The 23,067-nt window shown below is 40.8% G+C and overlaps 1 protein-coding gene and 1 pseudogene across 1 annotated transcript; one reads left to right on the top strand and one right to left on the bottom strand.

The window, feature by feature from the left end:
- The window catches only part of LOC143385920 (dimethyladenosine transferase 1, mitochondrial-like), a 45,790-nt pseudogene that overhangs the window by 12,662 nt on the left and 10,061 nt on the right, over window positions 1-23,067 (bottom strand).
- On the top strand, window positions 981-1,640 carry LOC143385949 (claudin-20-like). The gene has a single exon (XM_076841379.2). It carries the CDS (start codon window positions 981-983, stop codon window positions 1,638-1,640), a length of 660 nt encoding a protein of 219 aa, XP_076697494.2.

Genomic DNA, 23,067 nt, shown 5'->3' with positions numbered 1-23,067 from the left:
ATTTAATCCTTTGACATAGGTACTAGGATTCTCCCCATTTTCCAGAAGAGGATACTGAGGTTCAGAAGTGATCTGGGCTGTTTGGATTCAAAAACCCAGGCTGTCTTTGGTGAAGTATCTGTGAATCACAACACAGCCCCTGTAGCATATTATTCAAAATTAATTCTTAAAGACATAAATAATAATAAATATAAAGCCAGTATTGCACTATTTCAGGAACCTTACATTTCTCTCAAAGGCAGTAAGTACAGCCAGATGGATGGTCCCAACTAGAAGGCTCTCACGAGCTCATAAGCAAAACATTGGCTTGCCTGATCCGGTTTCTGGTTCCAGGGACCTGAAGGAGAGCAAGCACCAGTCCAGTAAGGACTGTGCAATGGATGGGAGCCAAAATAAGGGAAAACTGGGCCGGGACCCTGACCCCCCACTGCTTTCCTTTCCATCTTAAATTCTGAAAACTTCTCTAGTATATATTCATAAGTCATGTTAAAGACGTTTATTTCCTTATTATCTATATCATTCTTTTAAAAAGTCCATCATAGCCAACGTCCAAGACCTGGCGACTGCGGAGAGCAGGAATCTGAAGTGCCTGGGCTTCCTCACGGCCCATGTCTGCACACAGGCTTCTTCAGCACACTCTGGGTTCCCAGGAGCAGACAGCTCCTTGCTTCCTGCATGCACTGAGCATGCCATGACAGCACTCAGCAGCACCTCAGCCTTGGTGGCCTGCGGCGAGCATCCCTCCTGGCTGCAGCCCCTGGTCCACCGGGGTGGGCGCTCGCGCGGGGCATGTGGTGCTGCGCCACTCAGACACCTGGCTCCTGCTCCAAAGGGAAGCTTCTTGTTCACTGTCTCTTCCCCTCACCCTGCCTGTCTTCTTTCCCAGCTCTGGTTCTCTGGTTCTCCACTGCCCAGTTCTGACACAGCACCATCAGAACTAAGCATCGGCTCTCCAGGGGGACAGACACAGGAGCGACATCATGGCCTCGGCGGGCCTCCAGCTCCTGGCTTTCATCCTGGCCCTATCTGGGGTCTCTGAAGTGCTCACAGCCACTCTGCTGCCCAATTGGAAGGTGAAGGTGGACGCGGGCACCACCATCGTGACGGCCATCGTGCAGCTGCAGGGGCTGTGGATGGACTGCACGTGGTACAGCACAGGGATGTTCAGCTGCACCCTGAAGCACTCCCTCCTGTCCCTCCCCACCCACGTGCAGGCCGCCAGGGCCACCATGGTCCTGGCCTGTGTTCTGTCTGCCTTCGGGATCTGTACTTCCACTGTAGGAATGAAATGCACTCACTTAGGAAGGGACAGAGAGACCAAGAGCCACGCGGCCTTTGCCGGAGGGGTCTGCCTTGTGTCTGCAGGGGTCTCTGGTTTGATACCAACGGTGTGGTACACGAAGAACATCATAGCCAACTTCCGAAATCTGGCGATTTCCGAGGGCAACAAACACGAACCTGGAGGGGCTGTCTACATTGGATTCATTTCAGCGATGCTGCTCTTTATTTCTGGCATTATTTTCTGCACTTCTTATATAAAAAAGAACCCTGAAGCTTGGCCCTCCCCACCCAGGCAGGAGCCCCCCTCTCCCACACAGATGGAGAACAATCCAGCCTACAGCCTGAAGGACTATGTGTAGAGAGCTGTGCCGCACACTCGCAGCAAGGCTTCTGGCGCCTGCTAGGACTGCACTGTAGATACAAAAACATCAGACACGTGCTTACCTTTCTCTACAAAAAGTGAAAGATACCTAAAAACTACAAGTACTTTAAAATGCCAACTAACTAGCACACACAATTATATCTGTCTCAAGATTTCTTTATTTTTTTTAATCATTGTTTTCATGTTTTATTTAAGGGTTTATAATTAGAATCGATTCTGACTGCATTAAATAAGGCAATTAACCGACAGTGTTTTTTTTTTTTTTTTTTAAGATGACTTACTGACACCTCTTCTAAACTGGATTCTACAAAAGAACTTAACTGACAGGTCCAAAAAGCACCTTCCACGGTGTTAAGACTATCTCCTTGGGCAATGCTTGAGGAACCTGCTTGTTTTAAAGCCACAGGGGTGAAGGGGCCTCTGGGAAGAAGAGCTGCCCAAACCGCACAGGGCCAGCCTGCCCTCCACTCTGGTTTTCTCCTACAGAGCCACCCCCAGGCACCGGGTCTCACCAAGGCACAGCACAGCAGGTGAACAGGATGAAGGGAACTGGCAAGCACTGCCACAGTGAAGACGCACCGCCCCCGGGCTTATAGATCATGAAGTCCAAGTCAAGTGATAGTTTGTCTTAAAATGCTGAGGAACTCTCTTCTGCTTCTAGCAAAAGGATCCTCAGATTAAGTTCATTTTTCCTACAACAACTGAGACTCACCCCAACCCATTTAATCTACTACCATTTGAATGGTAAGTTATTCCAGGTTGTCATTTTTCCTTCAAATTTGATTCAGGTTAATAAAAGTTCTCTTATAAATGTGCAGTTTCAATTAGTTAACGGATGTGAAAAAAGTTGAAACATGAAGACTGCTTTTAAAATACGGGTTAAATTAGTTTATGATATGTAATTTAAAACTTTTAATAAGAAAATATCAACTGGATTTTCCATAGTTGCAAGGACAGCATTGCATGCTGTCATTTCTAATAATTCAGTTGTTAATCTATGCTACTAATTGTTCATAATACAATGGGAAAAATAAAAAAAATGACTTTCTTTGTATACTGGTAACTCAGGAAGTGGGAAGATGTTTTATGTCAATAAATAATTTTCATGTGTGCATACAGAAATAGAGACTAAAATACTTTATACCTGTTCTACTTGGAACATCATCATTTTCCTCTGCAAAAGAGATTCCATTAGCTATTAATGGAACAACAAAAATGAAAAGGTACTATTCATGTAAGAACTAAGAAGGGAATCATTTCAGCAGAAGTTCAAATGATTGTTTAAAATACATCTTTTTTGCCCCCCCCCCCCCCGCCCCCGACACAATCAGTTGGCGTGTGGTACTAACAAGGTCTGTATTTGAGTGGTCAAAATGTTATTTCCTAAATAAAACAAAATGTCATATTAAAAAGAACTGACCAAAAAAACGTTCTAAGACTGCACTGCCACCTGTATGATTGTCTCGCCTTGCTTAACGTGTCTATGTTGATACAGTCTACACAGCCTATTAGAGTTCACTTCATGTATATTGAGGTAATTCTGTACCTGCTTCAAAGGTGACCTTTATTCCCTCAGGAATGTTTCTCCTCACCTGTGCCTTGGCATGATTCAGACTCTTGGAGAGATGGCACTTCAGACAAGATGAAGGCCAGATTCCTGTGCACTGCAAGTGGCCATGAGGAAGGATGACGCCATAGCCATCCCAGCTGGGTGCGTCCCTGTGCTGCGTTCTTCCCTCGCCCAGGACCCACTGGCTCACAGTGATCTTCACCCTGCCTCCATCTCTGCCCTCAGAAATTGTCGTTTCAACGAGTTATGAGTTTACACAACAGCGTCTCCAACCAGAATGGGAGTCGAGGTACTGTTTCCACGTCTGTGTCTTCAGTGAAGTGCCACTCCCAGTGCCACCTGGCAGTCCTGTCCTACATCTCTGCATACACTGGCTGGTTTGCCTCCTAACACTACCAGCTTACAGGAACTGAGGCTGGAAGAGCTTAGGTCAGTTACCTGACCTGCCCAAGGTCACCAGCTGATAAAAAGGGACATGCTCAGCCCAAGGGACCAGACTCCAGAGTTAAATGCCTGGGTGTGAACCCTAAAAGCTACACAGTGCCCACACCTGAGTCTCAGTCTCCTGTGAAAGTGGGGACGGAGACAGCCCCTGCACACAGAGCTGGCTGAGCACAGATGCAGCACAGCGAATGCCACCTGACAGGTCTCACTCTAACAGCAGATTTCAGTGGGGCAAATTTAGACAGTGCCTGGAAACATTCTGGGCTCTCACAACTGAGGTGCTGCTACTGGACTCCAGTGGGAAGAGACCAGGGAGGCTACCAAATAGCCTACAGTGCAGAGGACAAACCCTGTGACACAGAATTATCTAGCTCCAAATGCAGGCAGTTCTGAGGCTGAAAAACTCTGGTCTAATATACTGAATATATTTAAATATGTATTTTTTCTTTGACTAAAAAGTTACCAAAATAAAAGGTAAAATGGTGAAAACACCCCCCCGAATACCACGCTAGGTTTTACCTGTGGAACGCATATGCATGTATATATGTGTGTATGTATGTAGTTTGTCCTGAAGGGTTCTTATGCTGAAGCTGGGGCTCCAGGGAGGTGGCGCACCTTTAAAAGGTGGAGCCTAGTAGAAAGTAATTAAGTCTTGGGGGTTCCTCCCTTACGAATAAATTAACACTGGTCTCACAGAGTGGGTTAGTTCTCACGAGAGTGACATAGTAGAGAGTGAGACCACCCTACACGCTCGCCTTCTCTACACAAAGTTAAATGATAAACACTTAAATTAGGCCAGGAGAACTGGGAAGACTATTAGGATGGTGTGAGAGAAATGCAGGTGAGGTCAGAGTTGGTGACAACCGATCAACTATGAGAGTAAAGTAACTGGCAGTGGGGTGGCACTTAAAATGACCTCTAAATCTAGGCTTGTGTGACCTGGGCACATTAAGAGGTCATGAGTCAGTGCTATGGTTTGGCTCCTGGATACTCCTCTAAGGTCCAGGTGTGAGGGTTTGGTCCCTGGGGGCTGCTATCAGGAGGCGGTAGGACTTCAGGAGGGGGGACATGGGAGGTGCAGCTTAGGACACTGGTTTGGTCTGCCATGTACACCTGCTATGATGTGTTGCCTCCTCAGAGTCTCAAAGTAATGCCATCCTTGGTCTTGAACTGGAAAACTGTGAGCTGAAACAAACCTTTTCTCTTCAAAAGTTAATTATTTCAAGTATTTCATGAATTTCATGCAGTGATGGAAGATGGATTAATATAGTCAGCATACTGACTATGAGGAGGAGGAGGAGGCCGGGACAAACAGAGGTGATTTCAGTGTGTGACATGGACAGTGATTCCTCATGATGTCTCCTTCATCACTGTGTCGGTAGCTCTACACGGTATATACTGTAGACGCAGCAGACACTAACTTCATTTTCTTTTTTTCCCTTTTCCCCAATCATCTCATTTATATATAGAGAAATATTATATGAAAGAGATAAATTATATGGTTATCTCAATGGATACAGGCAGAGCACTTGGTACAATTCAGTATCTACTCTAAGGATTTATTTTTAAGGATTTAAATCATAGCCCATAATTCTCCAAAACACTGTTGCATACATTGTGATTATCTCTAAGAAATTTTGCTTTCATCTCATTTCATTTTATACATATAGAGCCACCTGCTTTCAAAAAAAATTTGAGGCAACTTAATAATAACTGCAGCATGATAAATATAAAACATTGAGAAAAGACTAAAGTTACAAAGAAAGAGGAAAAAAATGATCTGAAATAATCCTGGTTGAAGCATGCTAAAGTACTTAAATATAAAACTTCATTTAAAATTTCTACAAAACCTATGCAAATAAGGCCATGAAAGTTTCTTAGGGCACTGTCTGTTGGTAGGAACCTCCACAGGATACTGCTGGAGCCTGCCCAAGTTCTGTTCACTGGCTGGAGCACCATCCCCAGCTACCCGCAGTGCTCACAGATCTGGAGCCACCTCTGCACAGAGGGCACTGCACCCCCACTTGCAGCATGCGGCCCCCAGCTCAGGCTTAACTGCACAGGAGACAACTCTGGGGGGCAATCTGTGCTCAAGAGGGCTCCTCTCCCCCATGGGAGCAGTGAAGAATTATTTCAAAATCTGAATTTCGACCGTTTGGTTGTTTTCCTTTATCATAATATATCTTATGTCCTCCTAGATAAGTGTTTTCCTAGATCACAAATGAATCCCCTGCATGTAATATTTACAACATAATGAAAAACATGTGAGAGAAGTGCCATATGTTTAATTTGAAACAAACAAAAAAACAAACAAGCATTCAGTAAAAAGAGAATCAAAGACATAGCTAGTTTTTCCCAAAAATATAAATATTTTCTTGAGGGCTTAATCACAAAGGAAATAAATTTTAAAAACAAACTATATACCTACTAATAATTTCTAAACACCATAAAACATTTAGGTAACTAAAACTAAGAGAAACTTTCCAACAAAATATTCTACATCCATCCTGAAAAATCCTTGGTAAAATTTAGTCTGTCTAGGATTCTATGATAATAACCATATTATGATAATAACCATAACTACAAAAGCCTTTAAGCCAAGATTTTGGTTTCATCAAAGAATGGGTTTTAGGCCACTCAGAATGCTCGAAGCACACACAAGATAAGAAGAAAGCCAAGTATTTGGTTACTGGACCTTTTCATTATAATGGCCACCTGCCACAGGAGAGAAAGCCCCTGAGAGCACAAGTGTGGTGATCTGATGATACTCTACCCGCTCTCGTCTTATTCTGGAATAAGTCATCTACAGTGTCTTTGCAATCCTGAGGAGCAGAGGTGGAGGTGGGATGGCTAGTGAGTCTCCTGAGTTTGATTCAGGGAAAGCTGATGCGTCTGCTTCAGAAGTGGAAGATGGACTAAATTCTTAGGCACCTGAAAGCTCAGCTAACTGTGGTGAGGTCAAGAGGAAATGTAAAGGTGGCAGAAAAGCACATGAACACACTCCAAGACCCACAAATCGTTGTAACACTAATGGCTGGAGCCCTTGTTCCAAATCTACAACCTGAACCTGCACCTAAATCTATAAAACCATACTACACCAGGCAAGTGCTCTGCCACTGAGCCCTACCCCAGTCCCCATACACTTGTTATCCTATCTACTTTTATTTATGGAGCTCGAACTATGTAAAGACCACTCTACAAAAAATTTATATTTAAGAATTTTAGTTACCACCAAGAGATTTCTACCCTTTATCAGACTGTGAACTTCCCGAAAGAAGCTCCGTATCTGATTTGTCTCTTGTCTCCTCACTGATGTTGCATCCCCAGCCCAGCTTCTTTCAAGCAGTAGGCACCCAATATACATTCAGTGAAGAAATAAATAGATTTTATACTACATGTCCTACAGTAATTCACTGAACAGTGGTTTTGCCAAAACAGGCACTAGCTTTTTAATTATTGGCAAAGAAACTTTGTTTCTGTAATTAAAACTTACTCATATAACTAGCATGGAATAGTCGAAGCCTAAGTTAACATTCAAATGATTTTCCACAGATGATTTATTACAAATAACACTGCCAAAAACGTGTAAAAAAAATCATGATGAATAAATAATGTCTGATGTAGCATTAGTTAGAATCTCTTCTCAGAAACCACAAACAACACTTGATTCCTTTTCCCAAGGACTGGGATGCCTCTGGGAGTAGGAAGGGTGATGAGTGGTGAATACTAGTAATCAGTCCCCCTATCTAAGGGAGAAAAAGATTAGTGTAAGAACTAACTATTTGTATATTTTTTGTGGTTTTTATTCAAAAGAAATAAACTATGCCATAGTTTGCTATAAATAAATATTAGATCCTAGAGACTATTTCCTATGACACACTACAGGGAAATAAAAATCATAATGAAGATCAAATTATGATATACTAAATTATGATCATAAGCAGAAACTCACCTCTGGCTTGGGGACAAAAGCCTGACCTGGAATCGTAAAGATGTGCTCCACGCTGCAGAGGTACTGGGCCATGATGGAAAGGCGGCTACGCTGTTTGCTTCCTTTAGTGGCCGTGAGTCTCTACAGAAGAACAAAAAATGAATTTTAGTGAATAATAAATCCAGTCTGACCAAAAATAACAGAGCTAACATCCCACTGTATCTGATGTTGGACTTCTGGAGGTAAATTATAAAAGCATGGCACGTAGCCAATAGGAGGAACATTTTCTTCCAACATCACCATCAACAGATGCACACCTCATTCATGTGATTATACCTTATATGGTCTGTGTCATGCATAATGCACTAAAAAATTAGGGAAGAAATCTTCCCTACCACTGACTGCTGGGGATTTTCAAGCCTCTGTCACATTCTATAGAAGGTGGTCCAGCTTTATAGAACAACTAATACTTGATGATGAAGTTAGCAAGAATAATAAAAAAACCAAAGATGCTCAAATACTAAATTTCCTGAATTATCCCAATATATGAATGAACATTTTGAAATACCCCAACACAAGAATGAACATTTTAACAGTGTGCTTTTCTTTGCTGGAGAACTGACTATTCTTGACAAATAATGTCTGTAAATAACTAATAATTTATTCTTTTAAGCACCTATTTTTATTTTGAAATGTATTAGTTATAATCAACTTAATTAATAAGTGCAATAAAATTTTAGTTAAAATTGCAGGATTAAAAAAAAAACTTTGATTTCCATGTACAAAAAAAAATTCGCATACATTTTTAAAAGTTAAATTCCATATATATAAGGCCAAGAATGACCAAGACACTTCCGAAGAGTACCAGCAATGTTGATAGGGGGATTCACCCTACCAAGTGTGAAAATTATAGCAGTATGCCGTAGGCACAAACCCAAGATTTGGAGAGCTGATAAGTGATAGATGTGATACAGAACTGCTAACAGGAAAAGGGATGGACAATTCAACGGAGATATGGGTATAACTAGGTATCTACAGGAGGAAAAAGTATGACCCTCCATAGTAGGGAAGAATATCTTAAATATGCAAAAACAGAAGCTCATTAAAATGAATGTCTGTATGATAAAAACACTATGAAGACAAATTTCAGACTGAGAGAAGGTATTTGCAGGACTAAAGGATCTGTGTTTGGAATGCAAAAGGAATGCCTGCATGACAGGCATTAATAATCCGAAGATAAACAACAGAAAATATGGTAAGACAGATCACAGACGAGCAATCCTCAGGGGCTGTAACCATGAACTGTGCTCAGCCACTTTACAGATCAAAACCACAATGAGATGTTGTTTCATATTCACGAGACGAACAAAACATTTTTAAAAGAGCCTGCCAGAACCTAGCATTGGCAAGTACACGGAACTACAGGAACGCTCGAGCATGCTAGCAAGGGAGCAGAGAATCAGCACAAGCACTCCGGAGCACAATCTGGCAATGTGTAGTAAAGTGGAAGTTATACAAACCCACGACCCTTTAGTTGTGTCTCTGGAAATACACCTTAGAATGGTTTATATGCTTGCACAAGATGTGTATATGAATGTTAATTGTAGTGTTACTGCATTATTTAAAAAAGCAGAAAAACACATCAGTTCATCAAGAGGTGAATGAATAAATTGTAGTACTTTTGTGAATGAAATAAGAAATAATAATTTAAATGAATGAGGGGTCGTCAATGTAGGTTAAATCTCAAAACAGTAAAAAATGAAAGTGGCAGAAAATAAGTCTAGTGTGACATTTTTATATAAGAAGACACTGTTGTTTGCATTGGTGTCCTGAGCTGACCTGTTCTAACAGCCCGGTTTACTCTGTTGCTTCTAAAGGCGGTGGACCTGAGACCCACACAGTCTGGCTGGTTGGAGTTCTGCCTTAAGATCAGAATCTAGGCTCTGCATGAGATGCTGAGGAATCTTCTCATGAGCAAACCTGGAGATTCTGTCACATCTGTTTTGATAATCAGAAGTCATCCCCATCTCACCCCATTTCTTAAATTTTAAATATCCGGTTCTTGTCTATATTTAAGATAATTGAAATCACTGGGAAGCTGAGTTCAAGGGTTCAAGGTGATAAGCTGCTCTAAGATACAAGACAAAATCCTTCCTCATCAAAGTGTAAAACCAAGAAATGCATATATTCTCAAGCAAATATAAAAACAAGCCACCATACAGATTTCAGTTAAAGAATAAGCTTCTGAATCAAATGACTGAAAACATTTCTAGTTCTCCATGAAGGGAAAAAAAATGTTTTACTACCAGAATAAAAGTAGAAAATGCAAAATGCATTATAATTAACATCCAACTCACACAATTCAAGGCAGACCTTTATAATAAAATCTAGTATGAACATAATCACAATATTAAAAAATGAACCAAAATAAATGCCCACATTTTAAAAATTATTATTTTATTCTGGATTTCTTTCCCCCTCTCAGCTAATATTTTACTTTATGTTTGAAAGGTATGCATCAAGTGATGAATTCAAGAGAATTTAAAAATAACTTTAACTAAAAAAGGAAAACTGTAAGACATGAAAATTATTCTAATTTCATATAAAAGCACATTTAAGTATATTCACTTAGAAAACTAAGCACCCAGTGTAACCAGGAGGGAGTGTCTTAACCCACTGGCTCGACCCTTCAGTCTCTAGCAAATATCCCTGGGTGGTAGAGGTGAAAACATGTGAATCACAGATTTTAATTTGGAATAGAGCAGCACATATAACTGTCCCTAACTCATAAGGTAAAAATTCAAGTCACAGGCTGGAAAGCCCTGTGAAAGACTTCATTAAAAACTAGCCTAAGAGTTAAATGGCCAACCAACCATTTGAATGTACAGCACCATCAAAATCCATTAGGAGTTACATGATTTAACCACAAAAGGCCAGGAAGCCAAACCAGCTGAGTTTTTAAGTAAAAAGCAACTGCTAACCCTTGAGCTCTGAAAAGCACTCTGAGTATGAGAAAACAAGGGGTCAAAGACTTCCCAAAGACAGTGCTGCTTTTCCTCTTATTCATCTGAAACAATTTTAAATACAAGTAGAAAAGTTGTGCTTACAGTTGAGAAGCCACACAGCCGCCCATCAGGGACAATGACAGCCACATAGTCAGTGGCAGGAAAGGCCCTCCTGCTAGGAATGTACCCATCAACAGCAGTGTCTCCTGGGCATGAGAGACAACAGACAGGCTGATGCTGGTCCAGTTAGGAAAAACCTCAGGACCAACCACATGGAGGAGTTAAACCTTGTGACTTCATTAAGCCAGACTGAGCCTCCGTTTTCTCAACTACAAGGTGAGATTAGATGAGGTCTGTTAAGGTCTCATTTAGTGTTACACAGTCTGATTCTATTTTATGAGCTGTAACGTAATATTCTCTGTATGTCGCCTCACGTGCACTGGCTGAATTCTTGTATTTTAATCCTATAGTCCTGGAGAAAGAAATAAGAGTATGGTGTTCATTTCTGGTTTTTTATTTCACAAAGCCAAAGTCAATGTTAAAAAATGTTTTCTGTGGCTAAAATACAACACAATGTTGCTAGTGTCCCACTGAAACTTTCTCACAAGAGATGGGAAAATCACTACACTTCTGTTGCACTCCATAAATTGTAGACTGGATAACAACTCTTCTCAATATTATGCTCAAATTTAACTAAAATCAACCTTTATTTGATAAAGAAAACTGATGGTCTTTGGTGACATGGAAGCAACACTTACTAACCATGGCTGACAATGAGTTACCTCTTTAGCCTCTGCCCCTGCTCTTCCCTGGGAAAGAAACGGAGTGCAAGAATGAAGTATCACAATAATCATGTCACCTGAGAGAAAAATAAACCCACCCACTGTGGAGTAATAAGAAACAGACTTGGTCTTTTTCCTGATGGCTGGCAGTCTCCTGGGGAGAGGGTGTCTTGTTTTTCATCACATCTGAGTTTATACTAAGGAGATCACATGGTGGGTGAGGGGAGAGGGAGCCCCCAGAAGGGGCTGGTCACCAGAAAGACCAACTGATGACTCATTACTTAAACCAGAGATGAAGGGGTTCCCTGAGTTCTGAGCCATTCTGACAAACCGTGGAAACTGATGAGGGGTCACAGGACTCCCAGTTTACAGCTGGCTGCTCAGAAGTTTTGGAGGCCCAGATTTGTGACTGGTATCTGATGCCCTTGCAGAACTGAGCCCTAAACCTGTGGATCTGACAATAACTACAGGTGGAGAGCCTCAGAATTTAATTAAATTACAGGACACCAGCTGGTGTTTGGAAACCTGGAATGCTTGGTGTGGGGAAAAAATACACACACACATCTCATGTGAGAATGCTGTGAGTATAAACAGAGTGGTTTTTGTCAGAAATGACAGTTCCAAAGGTTGAGAAAACAATGAAGGAAACTTTTAAGTATAGGCCAGTTAAGACCAACAGAAGGTAAGATTCAGTAACAGGAAATGATAAGAACCATGGGGAGTACTGACATCATCTTTGAGTTCCCATGAACACAAATGGGTCCCACATGTTTGTGATAAAAGCCCCACAACTATGAGAAGATTTTATTAATGAAGACTACAAACCAAGTGTTCTGGGCCTTGGCTTACTGGCATTTGGGGATGATTAATGCTGGGCCAGTCCTTGCTGTGAGGGGCTTTCCTGGACCCTGAAGGATGTTTACCAGCATCTCTAAGCTCTGCCAACAGGAACCTGAAGCATCCTCTGGCTGTGACAACCAAAAATGTCTCTAGAGATTGCCCAATGTCTCCAAGAGATATGTGGGACAAAAGTTTCCCCACTAGGGATGATTATAAGAAGGGACATAGGTGGAGAGAGAGATGGATTTGAGAAATCAAATTCTTACAACACACTCATATTATCTGAGAGAAAAGAATCTTAAGAATCAAACTCATGTAGTTACACAGCCTACTCTCAAAGGAATTCTGATAAGTTTTGTTCCAAAATGACTATAAAGCTGAATAAAATACAGGAAATGTTCTTCACAAACTGAATAGACACTGCAGGTCTGTGATCTGAGGAAGGGAAGGAGGTAAGCCAAGACTGCCCCCTGACTACCCGAGGCGCTGCCCTGCACAGGCTGTGGCTCAGGCAGAGGAGGGCTGCACCTGGGGCGACAGGATGGAGGTCAGAGAGGCCTGGATAGGGAGAACTCATTCATTCATTCATTCATTCTCATTCCTCCCGTCTCTGCTCTCTCTCTCTCTCTCTCACAGAGTGAAAAAGAGGAGGTGAGGGGTGGGCCAGAGCTCCCATATGTCGAAGGTCCCCTCAAGTCTCAGGAGCCCTGATGTGCCTAAGGACTGGAGAAAGACCCCGAGAGCCGTGGAGCTCACACAGGGCGAGGAATGGCTTGTGCTCCCCTCAGCTAAAGGCAGAGGTTTTGTCCCCAGCACCACACAAACAAAACAAAAAATAGTAATTTTAAATATTAGTCATGAACAAAAATGCCACGGAAAACATGACCACAGTGAAGAGAGAAAGATATAAAAAGGCCCAAATGGAACTTTTGGAGATAAAAATACAATATTTTAAGTAAAAATTCCATTAAATAGAATCAAAGATGAATGCTGGAACAGAGAGTGGTGAATGAGAAGAGGCAGTAACCAGAATTTTTATGCAAGGTAAATTACTAAAATTTCTTTTCTTCATAACAAGTAACCAAATATTCCCAGAATGACTAACTCCTTTCTTCACTGTTGACTTTTTATCTGGCCACGAACATACACTAAGTTGTAGATTCTGAATATTATGATGTAGCCAATCAATGACTGGTTCTGCACCGTGTCACACCGCTCTGAACATTCAAGTCTTACCTCGCACTTCAACACTTGAAATGAGATTATGAGATTCTTTTCTCTTTGTTTCTCCCTCTCAACATTTCTTTTGTATTCTTACAGGTCTCCTCAAGATGGTCCTGGGAAATTCACTACATTTCAAGATAAATTCCCTAAGGATTATAAGTGTATTAGATATACAAAGTTTTCTGGAAATGATCAGCAACTTTACAGTAATCATTTTTCCTTCCAGGGGTATGATACATTTTTTAAGTGAAATTTTGAGACTCTTGGTAAAGACTCATGGTTATTTTTTCAGATCTTGCTTTTCTTCTTAGTTTTCAAAGTAATTTGTTATCTCCAATTAATATTTTTTTACTTCTTATTTTAATAAAAATCTCTTTGATTTGCTTTACTCTCTGATGGATTAAGTTGTCTATCACTAATTCAGTCCTAAACGTTTGTGTAACTATTCTTTCAATAAGTGCAAAAATGATAGATACTTGTTAATATGGCCAATGGGGTGAATTGGGATCCACATGTTATAAATAGTAAAATTATTTCTAATTCAACCTTACAAAAAAAAATCAACCCCAAGTGGATAGAAATGTAAAGGAAACAAAAAGCTCCTGGAAGATAACAGAAAGGTGTCTCCACATTCTCTAGATATAAAAGGATTTCTTCAACAAAACACAAAAAGCACTGATTATAAACTTAAGAATTAAGAAAACCCAATCTTCAAAAGACATTGTAAAAAATCCAATGACAAAACTCCATCCATCAGGAGAAATTTGCAACACATTTAATAATGTAAGAACTCCTCTGAATCAATAAGAAAAGACAAGCAGCCCAAAGAAAGGTGAGCAAGCAGCTCACAGAAGATCCTCAAGTGACCTAAAAGGCCAGGAAACATAAAATGGTGCTCAAGTTAAAAAAAAAAAAAATTAACAGACCAAATAAAACACCACGACACACCATCAACCTCAGATTAAGAAAATGCACAGGTCTGTCAATACCAAGAACTGGCAAGAAGTGGAACAAAATGAACTCTCTGTGGATGGCATTGCAACAGGCGTTCTCCTGAGCACCACCCAGCAGAGCAAAGACCTGCAGTTGCACTTTACAGCATATACCCCAGGGAAACATTGCCCTTGTATGACAATGTTCATGATAGTTTTGTTTGTAATAATAAAACACTGAAACTAATTTGGAATCCCCCAAATAGGAGAATGCAAAAATGATGACAGTCAAACAGTGGGAAGTATATTGGACTATGTAAATAAAATATAGCTAGTAGTAACATGAGTGAATCCTACAAATGATGTTCAGGACAAAATACATACACACACACACATACACACACACACACATGTGTATACATGTATGTATGTGTGTGTGTGTGTGTGTGTGTGTGTGTATAATAAACTCAATTGTAGAAAGCTCAAAATGGCTCAAGATAAAGGCTACTACCTATATGGACAAGTCTATGTGATAAGACCATGGAAAGGAATAATAAATCCAAAAGTCATAGCATTGGTTATCTAGATGGTGGGAGTGGAGAAGAGAGGCAATCAGAGTGAGCCTACTCACAGTGTGCAGGGCCCCCTTAAACCTCTGCAGCTTGAAAGCTTCCCTTGTCCATCCTGCAGAGACACTTTCCACTGAGTGAAGGGGCCCTGCCTGCCTTGGGGATGCAAGCACAGCAGGCTAGCTGAGCTGGGGGTGGAGACAGTGCATGTGCTAGATAATGAGGGCTTCAACTCTGGCCCTTCTCAACAACAAGCGGATGATGACATTCTTTTTCATCCTAACAGTACAAAGGACAAATCTATGCTGTCACAGGCCAGTCTCCACATGTGAACACACAGGCAATATGTTCATCCTTCTCTGCTCGTGGCTGTGGCCCTGCATTTACCACAAGGCCTTCCTGGTGGACACACATCAGTCACGCTCTCCCGGGAAGCTCCCAGCAGTTGTCGGTCATCCCATTACATGTTTAATGTTTGGCTGAACCACTGTTGGGTTTTTCTGTGTATAATGGAGCATTAAGCTAGAATACACAGGTAAAAATGCATTATCGTTTGGGATTTTGATCATTTAATAACCAGAAAAAGTTAAGCCACAAAGTTAATGCTTACCTCAGCCACTTCCTTTTGAAAAGTCAAAGTCATCTGAGTTCTGCCGTAAGTAAAAGGTCCATCTCTACAAGAAACGTTTTCAAGCCATTTGATAATCAGTGGTGTTGAAACATTAAAAGGCAGATTTCCAATTATATGTATATTGGGGGGATCTCTTTGACAAGGAAAAAAAATAACTTGTAATAATTTCATCAATAAATTCTGAATACCATTTTAATTAAGAGTAAAATCAAACTGGATATTAATAGCATCAAACACAAGTATCTGAAAAGATAATGACTGAGCATTGTTTGGTCCATTGATTCTTCAACATTTTTTCACAAAGTACTCACAAAGGACTTTACTTAATTAGTGCCAGTCAGGTAGTGACAGTGCTAGGAATTCTGACTTAGAAAATGAATTAAAAACGAGTTGAACATGATGAAGTTAAAGCACCTCTGAGGTGGACAGGGGCTCAGATGCCCTGGAAGGCGATACAGGCTGGGTATAAAGATGTGAGTGCCCAAAATATTTGGGTGGGAAGTAAAGCCACAGAAGTGGAGCAATCCAGACAAATCTGTAGCAAGAAGACATGCTCAGAAAGAAAAACAGCAAAAACAACACATAAGAACTCAGTGGAAAGAAACCACTGGCAAAGAGTTGTTAGAGAAAGTTCAAAAATGTCAAATAAAAAACAGGAGGATATTGGCATCAGGGAAGATGAGAGAGAGAGAGAGAGAGAGAGAGAGAGAGAGAGAGAGAGAGAGAGAGAAGAAGAAGAAGAAGAAGAAGAAGAAGAAGAAGAAGAAGAAGAAGAAGAAGAAGAAGAGGAGGAGGAGGAGGAGGAGGAGGAGGAGGAGGAGGGGAGGGGAGAGGAGGGGAGGGGGGAGGGGGAGAGGGGGAGAGAGGGAGGGAGAGAGGGAGGGAGAGAGGGACGGAGGGGGGAAGGGAACACACACAAGGTGGACAACAGCAAAGGAATGCAGGAGGATGCAGTCAGAATAGGTCTGAGGGCAGGAGATCACTGTGAGCCTAGCTGGAGCCTGTCCAGGGATGGGGCTGGGGGCAGGTAGGAGCCTCCAGGCAGTGCCCAAAGGTCTGTCAGAGGCTGGCACTGCAAACACAGACCACCCTGAAGGAGCCTGGCCCTGGGGAGGCCAGAGACATGGGCAGCTAGATAATGATGTGTCAAAAACCTCTTCCATTTGTTGTCAAAGGTTTTGATGAGCAAGAAATATACTCTATCTGTGTACTCTAGGGAGCTGGCACACAGCAGATACCCAGTGAACACAGTGCATGAAAACAGAGTGCCCTGGTTAGAGTGTGAAAGAAAATGGAGTAAAGTTAAAACCAAGGCTTGGGTGTGGCCTGCTTTACATTTCCTTTTTCACATTTAGAAAAAGTAATACTTTATAAGAGTTTATCCCATGTATATGGTATTGTAAAAATGACAAGTTTACTTGCACGGAATCTAAAACATTTGAAAATTTGAGTCAAAGAAATTAGAACTAAGAAAAGGTTACTAGGTTTAAATTTTGGAAGAAAGAAGAAAAGTAAAAAAATGACAATGCACATTATTTAAATCTGTTCAGATAGTCTAAAATATAAACATGTAATAGTGAACCCTTATAGTAAAAGTATAATAAATACTTGTGATATAAATAATGACAAAAGAAAAATTTTAAAAAACATGCCCAAAGTACTTACCATCTTCCCAGTGTCTTTTAAGAGTTTCTGGAAAAGCCTTTTCTATCTTAAAGGTCAACACATCTCCATGAACAATTCTCAGTTTTCCAGGCGCTGCATCAGAAAGCATCTAGTTTATAAGGTCAATAAAATGAGCTCACACAACAGAACAACAGAACTACAGCGTTTAAACCTGTGCATCATTACATCTGCTGGAAAAGCCAGAGACCAGAGTGACCATCCACAAACTGACAGAGTTTCTCTTCAACACAGGGGGATTAGGGACAGTCACAGGTGGCACAACAGCAGCTCAGGATTGCACACGTGGCATATGAGTGTAACTCTGGCCCTCAGAATGACTTCTACTTCTGTACAGAACTCAACATAAACTACACTCCTATCTCTAAGTCTTACAATTACAGACTAAGGAAGGGATAATGAAATTCTGAGAATTAGGAATAAGAAAAATAAACTTGAATCCAACTAAATCTTCATAGTCTAAATACCCACACAGAATTCTACACATTACCTAGATCTTTAGCCTAATCTATGGGTAGATTCAAACTAAGTAGAAAGTCCCTAGTCAATGCCATGCCCCATTTGGCATTCTGAGACCACCCTCACCTAGCAGCCCTAGCCAGAACCTTTCTTGATTCACAGGCATTATCCACCTATGAACTGTCCTGGATATAACTGTCCTGTGTTTATATAGTTCCATACTTGCTCTCTATCAGCCCCTTTCCACCTTCCAGTCATTTGCTTTTTTCCCCCTTTCCTTCAATTTTTTTTTTTTTTTTTTTTTTTTTTTTTGTGTGTGGCCGGGGGCATACCATGGATTGAACTCAGGGGCACTCGACCAATTTTGTAGTTTTTTAGAGGTAGGGTCTCACTGAGTTGCTTATGCCTCACTTTGTTGAGGCTGGCTTTGAATTTGCGATTTTCCTGCCTCAACCTCCTGAGTGGCTGGGATTACAGGTGTGTGCCACCACGCCCAGCCTTCCATCAATCTCTTTAAGCAAAAAAGAAAACCAACAACAAAACACAGCTTCCTTTGTAATAGATCTCTCTGTTTTAATTTCATTCACTTTATTACCACACTCCCTCAGACATAATAAAAAGCTGGCACTTGGTTTGCAAAGGCCATATGAATAAGCCAACTATAAATCTGTATTATGTGTCCCTGCGCCCAATACAAAACTTGATCCTCAGTAAAACAGAAAGCATGCAGCTCCTAGCTTACAAAACTTAAAATGCCAGAGTGAACTTGCCAGATGAGACGTCACTCCAAAGCAGACTGCAAGAAAGAGGTGATCCTCCTCCTACAGCAAGTCTCAGCTCAGGGGGCCCAGAGAACCTTGGTCTAGCTCAGCTGCCAAAATTCTAGAACCTGTCCAGGGCTACACAGGGATGTTCAGTCAACAAGTCAAGGGGGACTCTGTCCTTCTAGTTCCATAAGCTGACCTTCTCTCCTAATACCCTGTCCTCACCTATTTCAGGCAACTAAACAGGAAGGATGAAGAGGTGTCAGAAGTCAGGAGTCAGGAGTCAGGCAGCAGCCCTCCACTGTGCCTTGCTTGTGACCCTGAAGGCACTTAAGATCAGAGTTCATGTGTCTAGACTCCTTCCTCGGCAACAGCATGAGCGCCTTAAGGCAGTACCTCTTTCCTATCTACTTGAGCAGCACATGCATTAAGTACTAATGCATATTGAATAAGGAATGAACACATGAATGATCAAACAGCATTCAGCTTCTTGGAAGCTGGCTCCCAAAATGTGGGGTCTAGAAACTTGCAAAGATTTACTTCACTAGTAAATGAGGTAGAATTATATAAATAATATTTCAGAAATACATAGCTGAAATGCTTATATAGTTAAGAGAATAAACATTTTAAGTTTGGAATCTTCTAGTGGTTAACCATTGCAGTTTAGCAAACCTAACAGCATACCTTTGGTACTAACATACTTTGGGATTATTTTAAATTACCAGATTTGCTAAAATTTAACCTGATGGGTTTCAGCCGATAAATCTCAGAAAACATAATAACCACAATATACTAAAGAGCTAGCTCTTTATAGGACATGCTCTTGCTGTATAAACACTGAGAATTTAATGACAGCATTGACCAAGATTAGAGAAAGCTAAAATTTCTTTATAACTATGTTTCACATAATTAAAACAAAACAAATTAGCATTTCAAAAACAAAGTGGCAGAACTAAAAGGTTATGTTACATAATGTTAATATACAGAAAGTAATTAAGTAATTTGTAATTAGGACTAAAAACAATGTAAATTTGACTGTTTGGTGTTAATTTATATGCTCTGACAGTCACACTTGAAGCATTAACTTTTTCCACACTCACAAACACAACCGCATCCCAGTAAACTGACAAAGACACGAACCTACTTTCTTTTCCTAGGTTAAAGTTTCAGGTCTACTCTATTTCTTCTGAATTCCCAGTTAGGTTTAGGTCTCAGTCAATGACAGCCCCCTCCTTGACAGCCCTGTGCTCCAGCTCCCTTTGTGACTCCCCACTGCAGAAGGAATGGATGTGGTGTTTGCTGACTTCCCTGAAGACCTTGGGGCAATTCTGAGGGGAGAGTGCAGTGCAGACTGATACTGCCATTACAGACACAGCCTTCCACCCAGAAAGGACAGGAGACTCTGTAAACTAGTCACAGAGGAATGCTTTCACCACCGAAACGCTGCTGGAGGGGGATGTGGCCGGGTGGAAGGATCCCTGTTGCTGCCCTTCAACAACATGCCCAAGGTGTGACCACACAATGCGCCCAGAGGCACAGTCCATTGTGAGATCATAAGTGTGGGCACCTGATTTCAGCCAGGTGAGTATTCATAGATACTCTTAACCTGGTCCATCATTTAAATTTCCAAAATGAGATGGTCTTCAAGTAAAAGACTTTCATTAACTAGGACTACAAAATAAAGAGAAAACCAAACCATGAAAAGGAGAAGAATGTATTTTTTTACACATGTGCTAAGAATCCTATTGTTAGAGTTGTTAACACTCATGATTTGCATAATGAAATATATAAACCTTACTCTCTACTGGAAGTAATTAGACCAAGTCTCCAAGAGAGTCATTTTTCTTTTTCCTGAAACCAGGTTTTGTAAAGGGTACATGGAACAATATAATGGATAGTGCCATTCTATGGCCATTAAAAAAAACGAAACACAAAACTCCTTTAACAAGTCAGTCCCAGTAAAAGCTTTTCTGTAGGGGGTAAGTAACAGTGGTCCACCTGGGTAGCTTCTTTGGTGATTTAATTTGATGAGGAAAGAACAAATAACCACATGTAAAATGGATATTTTGTGCATTTTTATGCCACCTCCTCAGGGTGAGGAGCCCATGGCAGCCAACACTCAGAGTGGGCTAGGCATTCATTACCTACTCCCCGATGTGCCATAGAATAGGGCCTGAATGCTGCTGGAATAAAAACTTGCAAAAGGGCTGGGCAAAACTGTCTCACAAGTAATATGAGAATGAAAAAATACACAAATACTTAAAATACGACATGTAAAAACTTCAGATCTTTACTTTTATGTAGACTACACAAAAAACAGCAGTGCTGTTATTCAACAGGAGCTTAATATCACAACACCTTCTTAGGGAGAAGACTAGAGCATGACTTCCGTCAGTGTGCTGGTTGGTTAGACTACTGAATCACATACGTATGCTAAGAGCTTAAGGAATCTAATGTCTGCTCCCGTACACTTCCCACACAACATGCACTCCTTTATTTGTTAACATTTCTTGAGAAAATCAGAGTGGCATCTTTTTAGACTACACTGGACAATTCTCCTATGCAGAAAGCATTGCTCCTGCTTTTCGTGATGCTGTCGGTCAATGCTGCCTGAAGAGCGGTGGCCTTGTGGGCACAGAGGTGCACTGGAGTTGGGATTATTTTAAATTATCATGATTAGCTCTCTACTTGATTTATAGCTTTTCTGCTACTGTAATAACTGCTACCAACACTGACTTTTATCCTTCTCCTTCAGTGGACTGCAAACCACTGCAGCTGTTTGGCACATTTTGTTTAACCAAGTCTGTCTGTGTTGTGATTAACTGTGGTCACCTCAGTTAGGCATGTCTCAAGTGAACAGTCACGTCAAAACAGAAAGTCAGACAATTGCTCTTTTTGAATAATTTGCTAGAGATGAAATAATTTCAAAATTTTATTATCTCTAACTAAATAGAGCTTTCTCTACAAGAATGTGTGAATTACTTTGTCCCTTATAAGATGACAGTATTTGCTTTGCATCTGGAATGCCCCCCAAGAGCTTATGGACTATGCAGCAATGTTCAGAGGTGAAATGATTAGATCATAAGAAAATCTGACCTACCAGTGGATTAATCCATCTGATGGATTAATACCTGGGAGGTGGTGAAAACTGTAGGAGGTGAGGCGTGGCTGGAAGGAGTGGACTGCAGGAGGCATGGCCTTGGAGCCTGTATCTGCTTCTGGCCCTTCCTGGTTCTCTCTGCTTCCTGGGTGCCAAGAGCTGAGCTGCTTTCCTCCACAGTGCCCTATACCATGATGTCTTTGCCTTGGAGCCAACCAATCTCACCAAACCTCTGAAACTGTGGGTCAAAATGTTCCTGTCAGGTGTTTTGGTCAAAGTGACAAGAAACTGGCTAACAGACAAGAGGAGTAATAATTATATTAGTAGCAACCATCCACTGGCTCCTGTCAGTACTCCAGGTTCTTTACGTCAATTTCTACCGTAATCTCCACAAACATAACTATTAATCCCATGAACTTTCCACTATGCTTATGAAGAAAAAATAATCCCTGCATTAACCTATTATAAAATGCAGACATTATCTAATATTATCTACTAATAGTCAATGACATACCTTCTGTCTCCAAAATTCCATGAAACAAGCATAAAATTTAATAGCCAGTAAGAGTCCTTGAGTTTCCTACTTTGGCCAAGATGGAGCATTAGGGACCAAATATATTCTTCTATCTTAATCTAATAACAAAAAGGCACAAAATACACAAAACAAGAATTTTCAGGTAATGGACAACAAGAAATACAAACATTCTTCGGCTCCAAGAATCTTCACGAACTTCATACACAGAAAACATGAAGAAAACTACACCAAGACACATCATGACCAAATTGCTCAAAACCACTGGTAAAGAGAGAATCTTCAAAGCAACCAGTAGAGAAAATGGAGCCACAAAGATAAGGATGACTAAGAGATTTCTTGACAGAAATATTGCAAGTGAGAAGATGGGAGCAATATCTTCAGGGCACTGGAGCTTCCAGCATATTATTACTCAAAACAGTCAAAAAGGGGCTGGGGTTGTGGTTCACTGATAGAGGCTTGCCTAGCACACGTGAAGCACTGGGTCTGATCCTCAGCACCACATAAAAATAAAAAAATTAAAGTTATGACCATCTACAACTAAAACAAACAAACAAACAGGCAAAACGAAGAAGACTTTTCCAGACAAATGAAAAGGCTAAATGATTCATCACCAATAGAACCACACTACAAGAGAATGCTAAAGGAAGTTGTTAAGGTTAAATAAAGGTACTAGATCAAAGTATGGATAAAGAGCTCTAGAAATGGTACTAAGTGAAGAAATATCTAACAAGTTTTTATCATTTTCTTAATCTTTTTAATACAGAGTATTAATATTGACTTTTAAAACAAAAGTAACACTGTCTGTAAACTTTATAACATAGGAAAAGGCAAAATGTAGGACAAGATGGTGTAGGGCCTGGTAGGAGATATGCAAAGATGCTGAGGCACGATCTGCAAGCTGTAAGTGAAGTGACAATGCCACTTGGAGACAGACT

The sequence above is a fragment of the Callospermophilus lateralis genome, chromosome 11, assembly GCF_048772815.1.
Source record: "Callospermophilus lateralis isolate mCalLat2 chromosome 11, mCalLat2.hap1, whole genome shotgun sequence".
Taxonomy (NCBI): Eukaryota; Metazoa; Chordata; class Mammalia; order Rodentia; family Sciuridae; genus Callospermophilus; species Callospermophilus lateralis.
Note: the sequence above shows the minus strand (reverse complement) of the source record. Positions and strands in the feature narration are given on the sequence as shown.

Bases quoted from the DNA above. Each gene is read 5' to 3' on its own strand.
- LOC143385949 (XM_076841379.2), top strand. From the start codon at position 981: ATGGCCTCGGCGGGCCTCCAGCTCCTGGCTTTCATCCTGGCCCTATCT.